Source organism: Nelumbo lutea, chromosome 6 (assembly GCF_056320005.1).
Source record: "Nelumbo lutea isolate HS-2025 chromosome 6, American lotus-T2T, whole genome shotgun sequence".
Classification (NCBI taxonomy): domain Eukaryota; kingdom Viridiplantae; phylum Streptophyta; class Magnoliopsida; order Proteales; family Nelumbonaceae; genus Nelumbo; species Nelumbo lutea.
Genome location: NC_142689.1, coordinates 42,906,390 through 42,926,355, shown reverse-complemented (window position 1 = coordinate 42,926,355; position 19,966 = coordinate 42,906,390). Strand labels below are relative to the sequence as shown.

At 39.4% G+C, this 19,966-nt stretch overlaps 1 protein-coding gene across 4 annotated transcripts in view; it reads right to left on the bottom strand.

Annotated features, from left to right (window-relative positions):
• Positions 1-5,293: 5,293 nt before the first annotated feature.
• LOC148848768 (mechanosensitive ion channel protein 1, mitochondrial-like) overlaps positions 5,294-19,966 on the bottom strand; it is a 38,893-nt gene continuing 24,220 nt past the window's right edge. For all 4 annotated transcript variants that reach the window (XM_088950573.1, XM_088950572.1, XM_088950570.1 and 1 more), the window contains exons 5-7: positions 9,679-9,786; positions 6,338-6,559; positions 5,294-5,617 (exon numbers count right to left, since the gene is read on the bottom strand). In XM_088950573.1, coding sequence (XP_088806699.1) covers positions 5,504-5,617; positions 6,338-6,559; positions 9,679-9,786 — 444 coding nt within the window. In that variant the 3' untranslated portion in view covers positions 5,294-5,503. The remainder of the gene's footprint in view (positions 5,618-6,337; positions 6,560-9,678; positions 9,787-19,966) is intronic.

The window sequence follows — 19,966 nt, the reverse complement described above, 5'->3', positions numbered from 1 at the left end:
ATCATAAAAATTTCTATACAATGTATATCTTATATACTAAAAAATGAAAATGTTGCAATTGGTTTGGTCAAAACACCCTGATTTTGCTTTCCAACTTTACCCTTAACTTTCTATTTTTTCCATTGTATATATATATATATATATATATATATATATATTGTCACTACAAAATAATTATGAAAAACATAAAATGAAGAAAACAATATAAATTACAAAAAACAAAGAAATACATTGAAAATTTATAAAAAATGTAGAGCATCATAGAAACTTATACATCATACTGAAAAATGAGAATGGTGCAATTGGTTTGGTCAAAACACTCTAATTTTACTTTCCAACTTTACCCTCAACTTTCTATTTTTCCAATTATATATATGTTATTGCAAAATAATTATGAAAAAACATATAAAATGAAGAAAATAATATAAATTATAAAAACAAAGAAATACATAGAAAATCATATAAATTGAAGAAAATAACATCAATTACAAATATATACCCAATATATAAAAGCATAGTCAAATATCACCATCAATATCAAATACCCCCATGCATCGCTTGGACCATTCCACTAGTATAACCTAACTGTATAGACGGCTCATCTCCTTTTGTGAAATGGAATCTTTCCATTAACAAAATGGAATATAGACGAGTTTTCTATAACTGAGCGGGGTTAGATGCACACTTAATGCAATTGAGCATGCAAGTAATCAAGTACACACCTCGCCATTTCCCGAGTATACTTCTTTTTTCACGTAGAGAGAGAGAGACAGAGAGAGGGGGGGGGGGGGAAGGGGATAAAACCAAGGTCTGTCACTATTTATTTAATGCGTGTCTATTTTTTCTTATTGATAAAGACCATGATAGGCAAGGTTTAAAGTATCAAAAATGCAATGTGTATCGATAAGGCAATTTTAAGAAACGTATTGGTAAGGCAATTAAGATATACATGGATACAATGAGAAACTCATATAAATCTTAAAAAAACTATATTAATAATAATAAATAGGAGTTTTATATGACTATAAATAAGTTATTTAAACATAAAAAACATATTTCAATTATTTATACGAAGTGTGAAATATCGAAACACAGTTCAGAACTCTTGAAAAATGATGGAATCATGGAAGAATTAAAATGTATACATACATACATACATACATACCATAGTTTTTTAAAGAATCAATATAATTTGTATTAATATTTATCATTGTTTAGAAAATAGGAATGGATTGACTAGTTGGACTGATTGAACAATGACTCAGAGCTTTTGACCAGTTCAATCAGACCCCTAAAATCAGACTGGGTAAAAAATGGCCAAAACTACTAACCCGGTTAATCAAACTAGAAAGTTGATGAACCAGCCCTGGTTTTAGAAAACCACTCGGTGTATTGAATTTTTTAGCACATTAATGCAGACTTCTAAAGGCCATAACTTTTTACTCAGATGTTCGATTAGAGTGATATTTTTTTTTGGAAAAGTACAGATAAGCCCAATGCAGATTTCTGAATTCCACTACAGAGCTATAACAATCAAAATGTCAAAAAACCCCACTCTATACACCAATATTTGTTCGTGAATTGGCATCAATTCTGAATTGGCACCTACCCCAATTGTACTTTGGGCCTAGAAATTTTGACCTTGGGCTGAACCGTCATTCTCCCTGTTTTTTTGGGTAACTTTTCAAGATAGGTGTCTTATAAAAAATTTAAACTAAAATAAAAATATATGTTATTGAAGAAGATAATTATATATTTTAAATATATTATAATCTAAAAAGAGCGTTTAATTAAGAATAATAATACATATTAATATTCCAAGCATTGAGGGTATGGTGTGGTGGTGGGCTTGTAGTTGTTGAAAACAAATGATTAGGATTTGAATCCCTTTGGTCGCCTATTTGTGATTTTTATATGCAAATGAAGTGACACGTCAAATTCAAATTCAAATTTGAAATTGCCTTAAATGTACTATTTAATTCACCTTTAATGGCGTGTAGTGAAATGTGATAATTAATTAAGAATCATATAATTTAAATTTGGAGAAAGAGGGAAGTTAAATTTGACATTTAAAAGTTGCCAAAAATAAGAGAGAATACTAATAAATTCAAATTGTACGGCCGATACATATAGTGTATCAGGCTTATATCGGCCAATATAGACCCGAAACAGTCCGATGCAGGCCCGTATCTGATCGATACAAACGAAAATAAAAGAAACATACAAATTCTAGATGTTCCATGTATCAGATGCTCGATGAAACACAACATATCAGCCGCTATGGACCGATACGTTGCAAAATTTCAAACCTTGATGACGGGTATCTAGTTTTTCTTCTGGCTAAAGATTAATTAGCACGTGCGAGTCTTCTGGCTAAAGATTAATTAGTGTGTGCGAGTTCCAATGTTTCCTTGAGCATGAGGATCTATTTTTTCTCTTGACAGGTATCTACGTGACGGGTGACAAAATGTCTGGGTGATGACTATCTATTTTTTCTTGGGATTATTGGACTGCAATCCCCCTCAGAATTTTTTTTTGTAGCCTCCTCCTAATCTACTAATAGCCCCCTATAAATCACATCCTGCCCGTGAATTTGGCATCAATCCACGGGCAAGATTCAGTCCAGCCCTAGAAATCCTAACTCCACCTAGGGGTGGACAGAATTATAAAATCCCCTTTCTTCCTTTGGCTAGAGACCATTTATATGACAGGTATCTATTTTTTCTTCTAGTTAAAGATTAATTAGCAACACTTCGTCATGGTTCCTCATCCATGGCTTGTTTTATAACAGAACTGATTTACAATAATAGCATTCAATTTGTTTCCTTTGCAGTATGCCCCACCGCGAACGGACATGCAGGCAACATAGGATCAGTAGATGGCCATCTTGGAAGATCAAGAAGGTGGGCCACTCATTGAGGAAACTTAAGGTTGTAATTGACTCGGTCCATGGTGTAGAAATTCTCTTTCAGATAGGATGGTGGAGTCCGTATAGAAGTGGGGTGCTTTGTAAATTTTGGTTTTGAATTAAATAAACCACCATTTAGGGGGCATTCATTTTTTTTGGAAATTGAGAGGGGGAAAATTGGTCAATGGGATTTTGATTTTCATTGACCAAGAAACCCATGTTCACTTTTCAGATTTAGGTGGGGACCGTGAAAGTTTATTTTCCTGGGTATCACTTACCTCCTAGGTGGGTAAGTTAAATTTCCCATTTAGGGGAAAGTTGACAATACTTGGATGGGACAAAAATGCCCCTTTTAATAATAGAATTTTTATGGCTAATATGGTCATTGCCTTGTTTACATGAGAAATAAAAGAACATGGGTAAATGCACTTATCGAAAAGCGAACGGGGCATTAGAATGGTAAGCCGGGCCATGTCAGGCCTGGCCAGTCACTGTAACACGCAGGATGTACTGGGCTTGGGTTTTTAGGCCTGTAGGCTGGCCCGGTCTGGCCCAACCTACAACATAGCCAATATAATTATATAATTATATACTTACATATGTATATGCATATAATAATATACATATATATATATATATATGTGTGTGTGTGTGTGTGTGTGTGTGTTTATTTTCAATTCTATTATACTATTTAATTCCAATTGTATTGTAATTTTTTAATTTCATTTTATTATTTCATATACAAACAATTTTATACATCAAAATTCATATAAAATAAAATTTTAAGATTTTTTTTTGTCTATTTTGTTAATGTATTCTCAAAATTTTTGTTATTTTTATGATTTTTTAAAAAATATGACTCTCATGGCCTAGCCCAGCCTACAACCCAACTTGGCCCACCAGGGCTCGGGCCATGGGCCGAGCAAGGCCTGACCTTTGAATATCATAGAGGAGGAAAGCACAACTTAACATGACTTGCGGGCTATCACGACATGGCCCCCCAAAGCACAGGTGGTCCCCAAAGTGTCATGCCAATCCAACACAGCCTAATTTATACCTCTACCCCCATTTCTAAAATTGTTTCTTAAATTATTTTTATTTTCATAAAATTGTTCTTTCTTAGGCCGACCCCGACCTTCATTGTGTGGGCTTGATGCGAGTTTGGGTCAAGCCAAGCTTTGAGGAATATGGCTGTTTAGGCCCAAAAATTTGTGAGCCAAACAAGGCAGGTCAGGCCAGACCATATCATAAATGATCATCGCTAAGAAAGAGTGAAAAGTGAAAAGATGAGGGATTATGTGAGACTTGGTGTCATGAATAAGAGAGGGGGATAGATGAGTTATGTAGGATCTAATGTCATAATTGGAGGGAGAGGAAGTTGTGTGGGATTTGGTGGGGCCTATGTTAAGAAAGAGAGGTTTGTGTGATCCGTTCTCTTAAATAGGGGGAGAGGGGGTTGTGTGATACCTGATGGGGCCCAAGGATAAAAGAGAGATGTTTTGTGGGATCTGACGTCCTAATTTGGGGGAGAGACGGAGATAGAGGGGGGTTGATTTTAAACTAGATGAAAGACCCACAATTTTCTAAAATCAAGACTCAATTACAGCATTGACTTCTTACTTTTCGGTTGTTTTCTCCGAGTTCACATCTGCACCCCCACAAGGGGACTCCGGATCTCCTGCCCACAAGAACTCTACTCATGTTTATCTCAATCACACATGAAAAGCATCTCATCCTCTGTATAATATTATGCAAGGGGAGATATTCCCAATTCACAGGGGATAGTGTATTGTGGATAGGCGTGGGCAGAAGATCCAGAGTCCCACAAAGGGAGTGCCCTACAATGTCCCACAGCACATCCCCACCTTGCATTGGGAACATCTCCGGATAATGTCTCATCATCTCCCATACTTGTTATCGGGAGATAGGTAGGGATGTGCTGTGGGGCGCTCCCTTGGGGCGCAGATGTGAACTCGTTTGCCCCTGCAAAGTAGGGGCACCGCTAGTATAGTGGCAAACGGACAAGGTAAATCCCCCGCAGCTATACACCGGGAAACGGACGTGGCTAAGGGCAAGCAACGATGGCAAAAAAAAAAAAAAAAGGTTGACATGGACAAAAAATCTGCTAAAGAAAAGGTTGACATGGACATGATACAAAAAAGAACAAAAAATCTCCCGTGTTGAACCTTGCAAGGTGGATTTTGGCATCACATCTCCTCTGCTTTATACCAACGAAGTAGTAGATTTGAGCACTCAGTCTTTAATCCTAACCAAGTGTGGAGAGTAGTAGATTTGTCCATTCAGAAATTACTTTTATCAGCGATACTAGATAAGAAAATGTACATCCCCCTCAATCCACCCAAAACGCATTCATCTTTCTTGGGATTTTGCGAAGAAAATTTTTCATTAAAGGAATACACAACCAGATAGAACAGAGAGCATACAAACTATCAAAGAAACTCAGCGATAGAGAAAGAGAGAACCAACAACATGATACAGCATTAATCTCAATGGTGGAGAACTTATATGCTTTAAATATGTCGAGGGTATTGAAAATCTAACCTCTAGATAAATTCTCTTTTACTCATCAAGGAATCACTGATTGGACCAATCTTGTAAGGTGCCACCCAAAGCAGCGCCATGTTGCTTAATTATCCTAACTGACTGCAGCAGAATATCTTGCTGTGTAGAGTATAACTCCTCTTTGCTCTACAACCACAGCACATAAGAATTAGGACTTTAAAATTAATATGTAAAGAATTATGTATTGAAAAGCATAGATTCAAGGAAAGAAAACAAAATGAATCCTTTAATACTCTGGACAGTCCTGAAATCATGGATGGTGTAACATCGTTAAAGCAGCTTGTTTAGTCCCATGGCTTTTAACCATCACATATGACATTCCAATGAAGAAAGAGAAAAAGTCACAATATCGCAATAATAGACAATACATGTTCCACATTTACAAGCACTAAACCAAAAAGTAAAATCAGAAAAATCAGCAAACACACTGTCCAGTACTTTTTCAGGTGTCTACTCTCATTTAGACCTATATGAGCCTACAGTAAGAGAAAGGATCAGATTAAAAAACAGAACTGCACCATGAAGCAGAAAAACTTGAACCATCCTGAATGGTAAGTACACCTTGTGATACACATTATGAAATGTGAACCAATGAAAAGTAAATAGACCATGTGACGTCTTTAACGTGATTGATTGAAATTTTGATTTAACATGCAGCAAACATTTGAAATGCACTGTAGTTGGACTCTAAACGTTTATCTAGAAAAAAATAAAAATCTAAAAGTGGACAATGTTATTTATGGAAAAAATATCTAATGGCTCCATTGGTAAAAAATATCCGATTGCACTAAAATAAATTAGTGAACCAACATAACATGTATAGATTATTTCAGAAAGAAGACATACCATATGTTTAATATTGCACCCAACAGTTAATTCTGCATATGAATTTCCTATTCGAGAAAGGAAGCAGTAAGGAGCTTCCTTTTCTAAGAAGATTTTTGAGTTGGATCTTAGCATAGACTTTATATCCTCTGATATCTGAGGAATCATTTCCAAATTATCAATTCGCAAGGGAATCATGGTCACCATAGCACGCCAATGTGCACGTGATTTGTTCACAATTACCTGCAAGACCATCCGATGTTATAAGTTTCATTATTCATAATACCTTTGGATTTCATAAAAAGTGGTAAGCTTGTATCATTATGTGAACATATAAATACTGCAAGATCTGAGTGCAAATGCATTTGTAAGCACAATAAGAAAGTTAAGCCACAAGAAAACCATTAGAAAAAGTAAAGGTATGTGAAGAATAGGGATGGGAAAGCAAGTAGACAGGTAGGAGGTCCTACAACTTTTAGATTTGGTGGTGGGCTTTGTGGGATGAAGGAAAGCCTTGGGGTGATTAATGATGAAGAATATGGGTGGGGAAGCAAGTAGATGGGTAGGAAGTTGTACAACTTTTAGATTTGGAGGTGGCCTTTGTGGAAATGTGGGGTGAAGGAAGGACTTTGTGTGATTAATGATGAAGTCATTTGCTAGGAAAGCTTGGGCCTGTTTTTCTAGGGTGGTGAGAAATTTGCTAGGAAAGCATTTGAGGAATTTGAAAGAAGAAAAAAGGAAGAGAAAGTGAAAAACAAAGCTCATTTGCAACAGAGAGGGGAATGGGACAAGGATTTTTCAACCCAAGAAGATATGCTCACAGTGAAGACTGATGCGGTTTTCAGGATGGGGAGCTTTGCTTTTGTTTAGTGTCGGGCTAGTGGCTCTTGTTTTTTGGGGATGTTTTTGGCCTGTGTTTTCGTTTTTCTTTTAGGTGATTGGGCAATGCTCATGGTTATAAGCTGCAGTTGTATTGGGCCTTATTGGGTCTTCCGAGTGGGCTCTCATGCTTTTGGTGATATCTTATCACCTTCTGCTGTACTTTTTTAGTTTAATGAATTTTCTCTTCATCCTTCAAACAGAATTTAATTTTGTTCCCAAATCCGGGTATTACCCAGAAGTGCCTGCATTCTCTTGTCAAACATATTCAACCACCATCTGCTAGCACTTAAAAATAGAGTCCATATAACCATCATATCATCAACTAAGCCAAATTGGTTCCTATTCCCCTCGTATTCGTATCCTTTGCTATGGCTGTAGTGAGACTGTTGAATACCTATTAATCTCCTGCTCTTTTATCTGTTGTATTTGGGAGTGATTTTCCTCTCTCTTTGGTTGCAGTTGGATTCCTCCTACTGATGTTGCAAATCTTTTTGAAACCTACTACTTTAGACAACCAAAGAAAAGGGGAAGAATGCTTTTGGAGATCTGTACGAGCAACAATTTTATGGGTGGTTTGGGAAGAGAGGAAAAGTCAGAGGCGGAAGGGCCCAGGTTGTAACTTGAGAGGATTTAGGTAATCTTACATTGAGACAAAGGGCAGATCACATTTCTCAGGGCCTAGGTTGTAACTTGATGCAAAGCAAAGGAGCACAGTATCCCCTTCACCAAGAAGCTGCACCGCATCTTTACAAGATTCCAACCATCTTGAGTTTGCATTGGGTGGGGCTTGCGAAAGTTTTGAACAGGCTTTAATTGGTTAAAGCATCGTGTTGTTTACACAAAGCTGTAGAATTTATACATTCAAGTCCTACATAGCATAGTTTTCAAGGTGCCATGGCGAAGCTAGGCAATAGGGGAGTGCCTTGTAGCCTAATCACCTAGGCAATGATTTTTTTAAAATAAAAAATATAAATCCTAGGGTAGATCCCTAGGTTTTCATAGTAATAAGTAGTGATCTTTAACTAATAAAGTAATAATCACCACATTTTCTCATGAAATAAGTGTAAACCCCATATCAAAAATAGAAAGTGAACATATTTATGAGTAAAAAAAATAAAAAAGGAAATAAACATACAAAACATAAGGGTTGAGCCCTTGTTTTGGTCCTAGGAAGAAGAAAAAGAAGTCCTATTGATTGTTCTTGTGTGTCAATTAGATAAAATCTTCAAGTTATTTTTTATTTATCAATTCAGGTTTTAAAGTCCTAAAGGGTTCAAGAATATGTCACTGCCTTGTGTCTCGATTGAACCCAAACAAATAAGAAAATAACAAAAAGAAACTAGTATAAGAATAACAATATTAATACTAGAAACTCACAATACGAATAATTTAGTCTATAATATCTACTGTACTACTATTAGTAACATAAAATAAAAATATAAAATATTGTGTGGTGTCTTACATATAAATATGTAGGCGTTTGGGAGAGGCAACCCTCCAAGAACACCTTATCGTCTAGGTGTTGCCTAGAAAACTATGCTGCATAGACTGAATTGTAAACTCTAAATATCAATACAGCCTTAAGCCTATAATATAATATATTACCTATTCAACATCAAATTCAAGGTTAGTTTATCAAATCATAGCAAAAATCCAAGTGAGGCACATTTTATCTCAAGTGATGCATGCCCAACAAAACTAGCCTTATCTGTGAGCCTAGAAATGGAACAATCGTAATCAAACTTCAACTTATTACTATCCCGTGTTTAAGAAGTTGCAAGAGATGATACAGATTCAACTCAAGCAAGAAGGAATAAGTCTTTATTTTTCTTTTCTTATGTGCAGTACCATTTACTTTGCAAACTGGTAGAAATGCAGCCCTCCCATTCCTCTTGGGGATGTCCTGCACCAAAGTTTTGTGTGCCAGAAAGTGTGTACTGTCTAGGAGTAGAATCTCTCTTGACCCCAAATATTAAGATATGGGGTGTTGACTAAGACGGAGCTGAAATCAAGTACATTAATGAATTGTACATTGACCAATAATTATGCAGTTTCCTAATAAGTATCCTATATTTGAAAATCTAGCTGCATTCCACTATTTATATTTGATATCCAATAAGAGGTTCAACAAGGAAAAAATTGAACAATAACAAACTCAAAATGTAATACTGTTTAGAAACATACCAGGAACAGGTCAAATTGCACTACTTTGTAAAAATGTCCATAATGTATGCTGGGCAAATGTGCAACTAAAAAAATGGCATATGCAACACACGAATTTTGGAGAAAAAAACAGTACCGATTAGTATATTTTCTCTCAATATTATTTATCTATTAAATAAGATGCACTTATAGAAAATGTGAATTATAGTTGACCATATTAATCCCAATAATGTGCTAGTGTTGGCTCCCCTGAAAAGTTGTACTAAGAAATCATTGACCAGAAGTTATTCACATGAAAGAAGAGACAAAGATGTAACCTGGCTTGAAAATAGGGAATTTGGAACTACGACAGGAAATTTCTCAGCATTAAGCAACGATGTAGTAGTAAGTCCCATTTCTACCACTTGTCCTTCTATTGACCCAGCCTGCAAAACCAATCCACAGCTCAAGGGAAAGGATTTCTGAGTGCACGCATTCACACACACACACACACACACACACACACAAATCACAACAAAGCAGCCAAATTTTTTATAGGGAATAAACTGACTTAGACCTTGTAATCTTACATGGCATGAGAAAGAAGCAAACAACCCAATTTATTTTATATGAATCTCACTGTCCTACTCAAACACAAGGTTTCAGATTGATACTTTATCAATAATAATTTAACCCAAGCCAACCTGCATTTTTTTTATAAATAAATTAAGATTTCATCAAGAGAAAAAGAATTTGAGGTACAATCTTTCCATGAAGAGGCGTGAGCTATGTCCTCTCCCAACAACAAGATGAAACAGAAAACAGAAAACAAATTCAAACTACAATTGAGCCCAATAAAACTTTTCCCTGTTTGCCCCTTGCTTTGCTAGGCAATCAGCCAAAGCATTTGCTGATATCCCCACCCATTGTATTCTTATAGTCAACTCCTTGTTAGCCACTAGAATTTTTTGATTTCATTCTTAAAGCACCATACTATAGACTCCGGATTCTGTAGCCAATCCACTACCATCTTGGAATCCCTTTCAATTAGCAGCGGTTCCACACCAAGCTAAACTGCAAGCTGTACACCCTGGCCGACAGCTAGCAATTCTGCCTTAGTAGAATTCTCAACTCCTAGAGACTTTAGACCCATCAGCTTGGTGAATAGCTTATATAAGATAATTGCCAAGGTCTTATCTAGAAGACTTAGAGAGGCGCTTCCAGATTTAATCTCACAGAATCAAGGAGCCTTTGTGGGAGATTGAAAATTGTGGATCAAATTTTAATTGCCAATGAACGTGTGGAGGATTTGAAGAGAACAAGGAAGAAAGGGATTGTATGCAAATTGGACCTAGAGAAGGCTTATGATATGGTTGATTGGTCTTTTTTGATGCAAGTGTTGGACTGCTTTGGCTTTGGAAGAAATGGTGCAACTGGATTTTAGGCTGCATTGAGACTTGTCATTATTCTATCCTGGTCATAGTTTTCAAGGCGCCAAGGCGAGGCTAGGCAACAGGGGGGCGCCTAGTGTTAGACAGTTTTGTATGCCCTTAGCTTCAATCCGATTTGAAGTACTTTTGTCATTTAGTGGAAATAAATTAAAGTGCATGTTTGATTCATGTTGTTTGGTATAATTTTGTGTAAGACCCTAAAACTGGACACTTATAGAGACTCGTGCTAATTTTAAATATTCACAGCCATTGGATAAGTCTGGGGAGATTTATCCTGCCAAGGCTGATACTGGTGTGCCACCAAATGTTGGGATGGCCTGTCTCGGCCACCAGGGTAAGACCCAAGGCACATGCAATATGGGATTACTTGAATCCTTGAACCGGACCAGATTTCCAGTATTGCCCTGGACCTTGGAGACAGATGGGCAAAACTGGAAAGTTACACCTGACCCCTAGACTCAATTAGGACATTTCACTAGGTGTCGGATCGGGCTGTTTTTGATATGCCACTCAGTGAGATCCTTAGCGGGAATCAAAACCTGGGTATGTTGGGACAGTCCGAGAATTCATCTGAGTGGGTGATCATAGTGACAGGATCAGCCCCTTTGTCGGACAAGGGTAATGATCGGGAAAGACACTCTCTCTGATGGAAACCAAACTGCCGGCAGTTGATTTCAATCGTTGGAATTTTGTTTTGCAAAATTAATATATATATATATGTACGGTTTCAAAATGTTTGCAAATGGTTTTAATTCCCGGGATCCATGCAAGTAGAGAGTGCGGCACTGTTCCTTGCAGCCGAGGGAGAGGTCCTCTCTTGTCGGGCAGTGCTTGATCATTATGGGCTGAGAGGTTAAATGTAAGACCATTTAGGATAGTACCTGATGGGCTAATCTTGCACCTGCCCACAGTCCTTGAGTTTTTATAAGATGGCTTGGCCTAGGGACCACTTAATGTAAGTGTTGGGCCCATAGAGTCCATATGATGGGCTCAGGGGTTTATTGAGTTTTTTAGTGAATTCGGCTGGGCCTTATAATAAAGGCTGGGCCAAACCCATGTGGCTGGTGTGTAGATCATTGCTTGGGTCCCACGCCATACAAAGAAGCCCAACTGGGCAGCAGATTGGAAACTAGTTAAACACTGAACACTTAATGGGCCAAAAGCCCATTTCGAACTGGGCTGATATGATCACCTATTCATGGGGCAAATATGAGATTAATGTTAGTAAAAGGATTGGGCCTTTAACCTTATCCACTCTAGGAGACCAAATTCAAATTAGATTTGAATCTGGTAAACTCCTGATAAGATCAGGAGTAAGCTAACTTAATCTGCAGATAGGATTAAGATTATCCCCTATCCAAATACTGATTTGGATTGGGATAACTCCCAATTAGGAGGTTTCTTAATCAAGAAGAAAGAGGAGAAACCCTAAGAGATATATAAGATTTCGAACCAGGGTTGGTATGCAAGGTATACCTCCTGCGAATTGAGATTTGATCACACACAGACTCCAGAGAGAAGAGAAACAGTTCAGCCCTCTTCGTCCCTGGAGTTCTCCTCCAGCCGCCGCCATTCCCTCTTGCAAGATTGGATCTTTGCAGCAATATGAAGTTAAGAAATCAGTTCTTGACATCAGTCTTGCAGGAAAGACAAAAAAAGATTTGGTGTTCAGAGTTTCCAGAGCATTCTTGCGAAGGATCCAGTGTGTAGGATGCACCCTACTGGTTCCGTTCCATTCCATCCACAACTGTGTCATCTTCAGCAGGAGCGGATCTTGGTTTCTTCTTTGGGCGTGAACACCAACTTTGGGAGATACTGCTTCTCCGGATCAGGTATATTCATCCCTTTTGCCTTTCGTTCAGATCTGGTTCGATTATGGTTCAAGTAGGATCCTAGAATATTGTATTCTAAATTTGGGGAATGTGATTCCTAGTTGGAAGAAGGTAGGAAAATTTTTGAAATTCGCCCACCCATTCCGCAACCCTTTTTGGCGTCCATTAGATGGATCCTACCCTTCTTACAGTGGTATCAGAGCCAGGTTCAAATCTTGAACCAAAAGGAAATCAGATCTGACCCTACGCAGATGGACAGATAATGTTATGCCAAGATTTGCGCATATTGCTTTCTTTTTTTTTCAAGAAATGGTTTCTTGTTAAGGGCGACTAATCTGAAATTAATTTTTGTTAAATCCAAAATTTATTTAGAATTGTTCTTTATTTATTTTTGATTTAATGGACTGTTCGAACCTGGAGATCGCAATGCAGTTTTGGCACAGATGGTCTGTGCACCCTTTTTCATTTATTTTATTCAATTCGGTCTGTAAATAATTTTTTTTTCTAGACTGAATGTATAGGATTTGATCAAGAATGTAATTAATTAATAGAAATAGGATTTCTGTTATTTATTTTCTTGATTAAAGAAGGAAGAAGATGGCGGCGCTGGAGATTCGCAGATGGAGAAATCGCTTCCTGCGATTTGTAGTTTATGAAACTGGAACATTAGTGATTAACCTCTGTTTTGCAGGTGGTGCGAACAGTCCATAGTTGATTTGTGTTTGTTTAAAATCAAGATTATTAATTTCAGATCTTTCATGAATTAATTATTGAATTGAAAATCAGTTTTGGACCATTTCGGACTAGATTGGACCAAAACTGTTTGGACCGAATCTGGGGTTCGAAGGGGGCTGTTTTTCAGTCCATTTTTCTCACACTTGTTCCAAATCTGATGTTCAATTACAGGGATTAATTCGGCCCACCTGTAAAGCCCAGTTTTAAAGGGTTAAAACTGCAAAGGCCCATTATTGTGAGAAAAGCTGTATGGGCCGAACTACTAACTGCAATTCAGCCCATACACCTTGTAGACATTAATTGTTAATGCTTTGGGTTTTTTAAATGGGCTATTCGATGGGCTTTACAACAGTTAATTGATTGGATAAATTCCTCCTTTACATGTGATGTTTGGATGTTTGATATGCTGCGACCATGGGCCATAAACACTTGGCCCATGTTGACTCGTTAGTGGCTCTTGCGCACACCATGGCTGAATGCACATCATTGCCATGGTGTCCCTTAAGGTCATTGGATGACCCCTCCTTGCTTGGTGGGCCCCATAACCCTGAAAAGGGATGCGTACGGAACCCCTAACCGATTGAGACCCACTAGAAATCTGACTTTATGAAAGTCAGTGGGAGCCACTCTGGTTTGACCTAAATTAGAACTAGGGCGTAATCTAGTTCCCTCTAGCAAATATGAATGCATGTGATAGGGAGATCCATATGATGGACTCTCTAAAGGCCTTCCGTCATTAGCACAATGATGGGTCCTTCGGTAATGAGGAAACACACCATAAAATTGGGCTATCCATTTGCTGTTGGATCTGTAAGAGTGTTTCATAAGATGATAGGGGCGTCATAGAACAATGTGAGAGGGGCTTCACCAGAAAATGGGAACTCTCTCACGGTACCTTGGCGTAACCTGAATATGATGGGTGAGCACTCACTGGACAGAAGGGTTTACCTGAAAACGGCTCTGAACCTTGTCTGACAGAGGCTAAAGGGATACTCATTTGATGAGTGGATATGATCCGTCATAGAAAGGTGGTGGGGTTTTGCAGCTGAAATAGTTGGCTTTACGCACCCTATGTGATTTCCTACATTTCCAGAGACATTTCGTCGTATCCGTCACTGAGAAAGGAGGGAAGTCTCAGAGATGAACAAATGGGAATGGAACATAGATTAAAAACCATATCTATGTAGGTAACATGAATCAAACTAAGGTTGTGGACTAACGTCTTTGCTGTTTTATCCGAAAATGGCAAACGGTCAATTTGCAAAGCTTCTAGACGATAACAAGCTTAAGGGCCCAAACTATGCCGACTGGTATAGAAATCTTATGCTGGTCGTAACTTCCGAAAAGTTAGACGAGGTGGTGAAAAATCCTGCCCCGGAATATCCGGGTGATAGGGCTTCTGAGGCCCGTAGGAGGGACTACCAAGATTGGGAGGATAAAAACTCCCTAGCCCGTTGCTTTGTCATTGCCTCATTAGACAACTCAATACTGAGGCAGTTCGATCAGATCGAACTAGCCAATGACATATTGGACAGTCTAAAAACAATGTATGAAGAGCAGAACCGTTCTACTCGACAAAAGGTCCTGAAATTGTTCATGACCACGCAGATGTCCAAAGGGCAGAAAGTTCATGACCATTGTCTTCGGATGATGGGATACATTAACGAACTCGAAGCTCTTGGATCCGGGCTAGATCTTGGCACGCAAGTGGATGCCATCCTGAATTCTTTGCCCTCTTCCTTCAATGCGTTCACAATGAACTACAATATGAATAAGCTGAATGTCAGCGTCCAGGAACTCAGCAATATGTTGTAGAGGGTCGAGGATCTACCCAAGAAGGATGAGCCTGTGGTTATGCTTGCTGAAGCTAACAAATCGGGCAAGAAAAAGAGAAAGGCAAAGAAGCCCCAGAAGAAAGCTGCCAAACCCAAGAAGCAAAAGAAGAACAAGGCATCTGATGTCTGTCACTTCTGCAAGTAGACTGGCCACTGGAAGAGGAACTGTCCTGCCTACCTGGAATCTAAGAAAGGTAACATCGAAACTTGTGCCATAGAAACTAATATGTTAGTTACTTCTGTGTCCTGGTGTGTTGACTCCGGGGCTTCAACTCATGCGTGTAACTCACTGCAGGGGTTCAAAGTTAGCAGAAGATTGAATGAAGGCGAAATGACACTATTTTTGGGAACGACTGCAAGTGTTACAGCTGCGACAATAGGAACCGTAGAATTAGTTTTTAGAGGAGTCCTTGTACTTAAAGATTGTCTTTATGTACAGAACTTGAGAAGAAATTTAATTTCTGTTTCTAAACTATGTGCCGATGGATATACTGTTTATTTTAGTAATATGATTACTGTTAAACAGAATAACAAATTCATCGCATGCGGGGAACTGGAGAATGGTCTCTATGTTCTATATCCTTCTCTGGAAACTAACCTAACTGAAACTACGTCGATCGAAAATCCCAGGAAAAGGAATCGTGATACAGTAAATCCCACGTGCCTCTGGCATTACCGACTTTGCCATATCGGTGTTCACGAATCACAAGGCTGGTAAAGGATGGTCCTTTGGATTTTCTAACCGTAGAAAATCTTCCCATTTGTGAGTCTTGCCTTCAAGGTAAGATGACTAAGCGGCCATTTTACGGTAAGCCTGAAAGATCTGGAGGCACACTTGACCTAATATATACTGATGTATGTGGTCCCCTGAGTGTTAGGACACGGAATCAACACGTGTATTTCATCACCTTTACAGATGATTTTTCACAATATGGTTACGTGTACCTAATGAGACACAAGTCTGAATCCTTTGAAAAGTTCAAAGAATTCAGACAGGAAGTCGAGAAACAGTTAGGGAGAGAAGTTAAGGCCCTTCGATCGGATCGAGGTGGCGAGTATCTCTCTGACGAATTCAGGGACTACTTGAAGGACAATGGGATAGTGTCACAACTAGTTCCTCCTGCTACACCTCAACTCAACAGTGTTTCGGAGAGGAGGAATAGGACCTTGTTGGACATGGTTCGGTCACTTCTCGTACGCTCAGAATTACCCATATCCTTTTGGGGATGTGCATTAGAGACTGCTATCTACGTGCTGAATTGGGTTCCAACTAAATCAGTTCCAAAGACTCCATATGAACTATGGACCGAAAGGAAGCCAAGGGTAAGACACTTGAAGATTTGGGTTGTCCTGCACACGTTAAAAGAACAAGTGCTGACAAGTTGGAATCCAAAACCAATCGTTGCCTATTTATAGGCTACCCAAAGGATTCAGTGGGTTATCTATTCTATGACCCAAGTGAGCAGAAAGTGTTCTGTAGTCGAAACGCCCAATTCTTAGAATCTGAATACATCCTGGACACTCACCGTCAAGAAATAGTTCTTGATGAGGAGAGCTCAGGAGCAGTGGGAGATGTCCCACAAGTTACAGGTAGTGACCAACCTAGAAGGTCCACCCGGGTATCCAGACCACCAGTCCGATATGGTTATGACCAGGATAGTTACCTGGTGGAAGCCTTGACTAGTGAAGAGGATCCCGTGACTTACGCGGAAGCTATGTTAGACATAGATTCCCAGAAGTGGGTGGAGGCCATGAGAGTTGAGATGGACTCGATGGAGACCAATGGAGTCTGGACTCTAGTAAATCCGCCCTCCAAAGTAAAAGCAATTGGTTGCAAATGGATCTACAAGAGGAAGAAGGGCCCCGATGGTAGGATTGAGACCTACAAAGCTCGCTTGATGGTGAAAGGGTATACTCAGAAAGAAGGCATCGATTATGAGGAAACCTTTTTGCCCATGGCCATGCTTAAATCCATTAGGATCCTGCTAGCTGTAGCAGCGTACCATAACTACGAGATTTGACAAATGGATGTCAAAACCGCGTTCCTGAATGGAGATCTTAGTGAAGATATCTACATGCAACAGCCGCAAGGCTTCATTGCTGCTGGTCAGGAACACATGGTATGTAAACTCAATAGATCCATATATGGACTTAAGCAGGCTTCTAGTAGTTGGAACATCCGTTTTGATTCTGCCGTCAAAACGTTTGACTTTGAGCAGAATCCGGATGAGCCATGTGTTTATAGGAAGTCCTGTGGGGATAAGATCACATTTTTAATATTGTACGTGGATGATATCCTACTCATTGGGAATGATGTAGGAATGTTTACTTCGGTCAAGGTATGGCTATCACAGCAGTTCTCCGTGAAAGATCTTGAAGAAGCTTCCTACATACTGGGTCTTCGACTCTATAGAGATAGATCGAAGCGGATAATTGGATTATCCCAGACTGCTTACATTGACAAAATTGTCAAAAGGTACATCATGGAGAACTCCAAGAAAGGAAACGTTCCTTTCAAACATGGAGTCACTCTCTCCAAGAAGATGTCTCCTAAGACTTCTGAGGAGATTGAGGGCATGAGAGACGTTCCCTATGCCTCAGCCGTAGGGAGCATCATGTATGCCATGCTGTGCACTCACCCGAACATAGCTCAGGCGGTGAGTGTGGTAAGCAGATTCCAGGCCAACCCAGGCTAGGAGCATTAGACTGCAGTGAAGAACATACTTAAATACCTTCAAAGGACAAAAGAGTTTTGTCTGGTATTCGACGGTGGTTCACTACAAATTCTAGGGTATACCGATGCCGATTTCCAGTCGGATCCAGATGATAGAAAGTCTACATCTGGGTATGTTTTCACGATATGATCGTGTGCTGTTTGCTGGTAGCAAACAGCGGTCCACTGCAGACTCCATAACCGAGGCCGAGTACATTGCCGCAAGTGAAGCTACCAGGGAAGCCGTGTGGATGAAGAAATTCATACACGAATTGGGAGTGATTCCGTCCAACACATCACCCATCCCGTTGTTGTGAGACAACAATGGAGCGATTGCCCAGGCCAAAGAGCCTCGGGCTCACTCGAAGTCAAAGCACATCGAGAGGAAGTACCATGTACTACGGGAGATCGTTGGAAGAGGGGAGGTCCTAACTCAGAAGGTAGCATCAGCGAATAATGTGGCAGACCCATTGACTAAGCCACTGACACAGAAGGTGTTAGAGAAACACGTGGAAAGTATGGGACTCCGGCTTGTACCAGATTGAACCTAAGTGCAAGTGGGAGCTGTTAGACAGTTTTGTATGCCCTTGGCTTCAATCCGATTGGATGTACTTTTGTTATTTCGTGGAAATAAATTAAAATGCATGTTTGATTCATGTTGTTTGGTACAATTCTGTGTAAGACCCTAAAACTGAACACTTATAGAGACTCGTGCTAGTTTTAAATGTTCACAACCATTGGATAAGTCTGGGGAGATTTATCCTGCCAAGGCTGATACTGGTGTGCCACCAAATGTTGGGATGGCCTGTCTCGGCCACCAGGGTAAGACCCAAGGCACATGCAGTATGGGATTATTTGAATCATTGAACCGGACTAGATTTCCAGTATTGCCCTGGACCTTGGAGACAGATGGGCAAAACTGGAAAGTTACACCTGACCCCTAGACTCAATTAGGACATTTCACTAGGTGTCGGATCGGGCTGTCTTTGATATGCCACTCAGTGAGATCCTTAGCGGGAATCAAAACCTGGGTATGTTGGGACAGTCCGAGAATTCATCTGAGTGGGTGATCATAGTGACAGGATCAGCCCCTTTGTCGGACAAGGGTAATGATCGGGAAAGGCACTCTCTGATGGAAACCAAACTGTCGGCAGTTGATTTCAATCGTTGGAATTTTGTTTTGCAAAATTAATATATATATATATATATATATATGTACGGTTTCAAAATGTTTGCAAATGGTTTTAATTACCAGGATCCATGTGAGTAGAGAGTGTGGCACTGTTCTTTGCAACCGAGGGAGAGGTCCTCTCTTGTCGAGCAGTGCTTGATCATTATGGGCTGAGAGGTTAAATGTAAGACCATTTAGGATAGTACCTGATGGGCTAATCTTGCACCTGCCCACAGTCCTTGAGTTTTTATAAGATGGCTTGGCCTAGGGACCACTTAATGTAAGTGTTGGGCCCATAGAGTCCATATGATGGGCTCAGGGGTTTACTGAGTTTTTTAGTGAATTCAGCTGGGCCTTATAATAAAGGCTGGGCCGAACCCATGTGGCTGGTGTGTAGATCATTGCTTGGGTCCCACGCCATACAAAGAAGCCCAACTGGGCAGCAGATTGGAAACTAGTTAAACACTGAACACTTAATGGGCCAAAAGCCCATTTCGAACTGGGCTGATATGATCACCTATTCATGGGGCAAATATGAGATTAATGTTAGTAAAAGGATTGGGCCTTTAACCTTATCCACTCTAGGAGACCAAATTCAAATTAGATTTGAATCTGGTAACCTCTTGATGAGATTAGGAGTAAGCTAACTTAATCTGCAGATAGGATTAAGATTATCCCCTATCCAAATACTGATTTGGATTGGGATAATTCCCAATTAGGAGGTTTCTTAATCAAGAAGAAAGAGGAGAAACCCTAAGAGATATATAAGATTTTGAACAGGGTTGGTATGCAAGGTATACCTCCTTCGAATTGAGATTTGATCACACACAGACTCCAGAGAGAAGAGAAACAGTTCAGCCCTCTTCGTCCCTGGAGTTCTCCTCCAGAT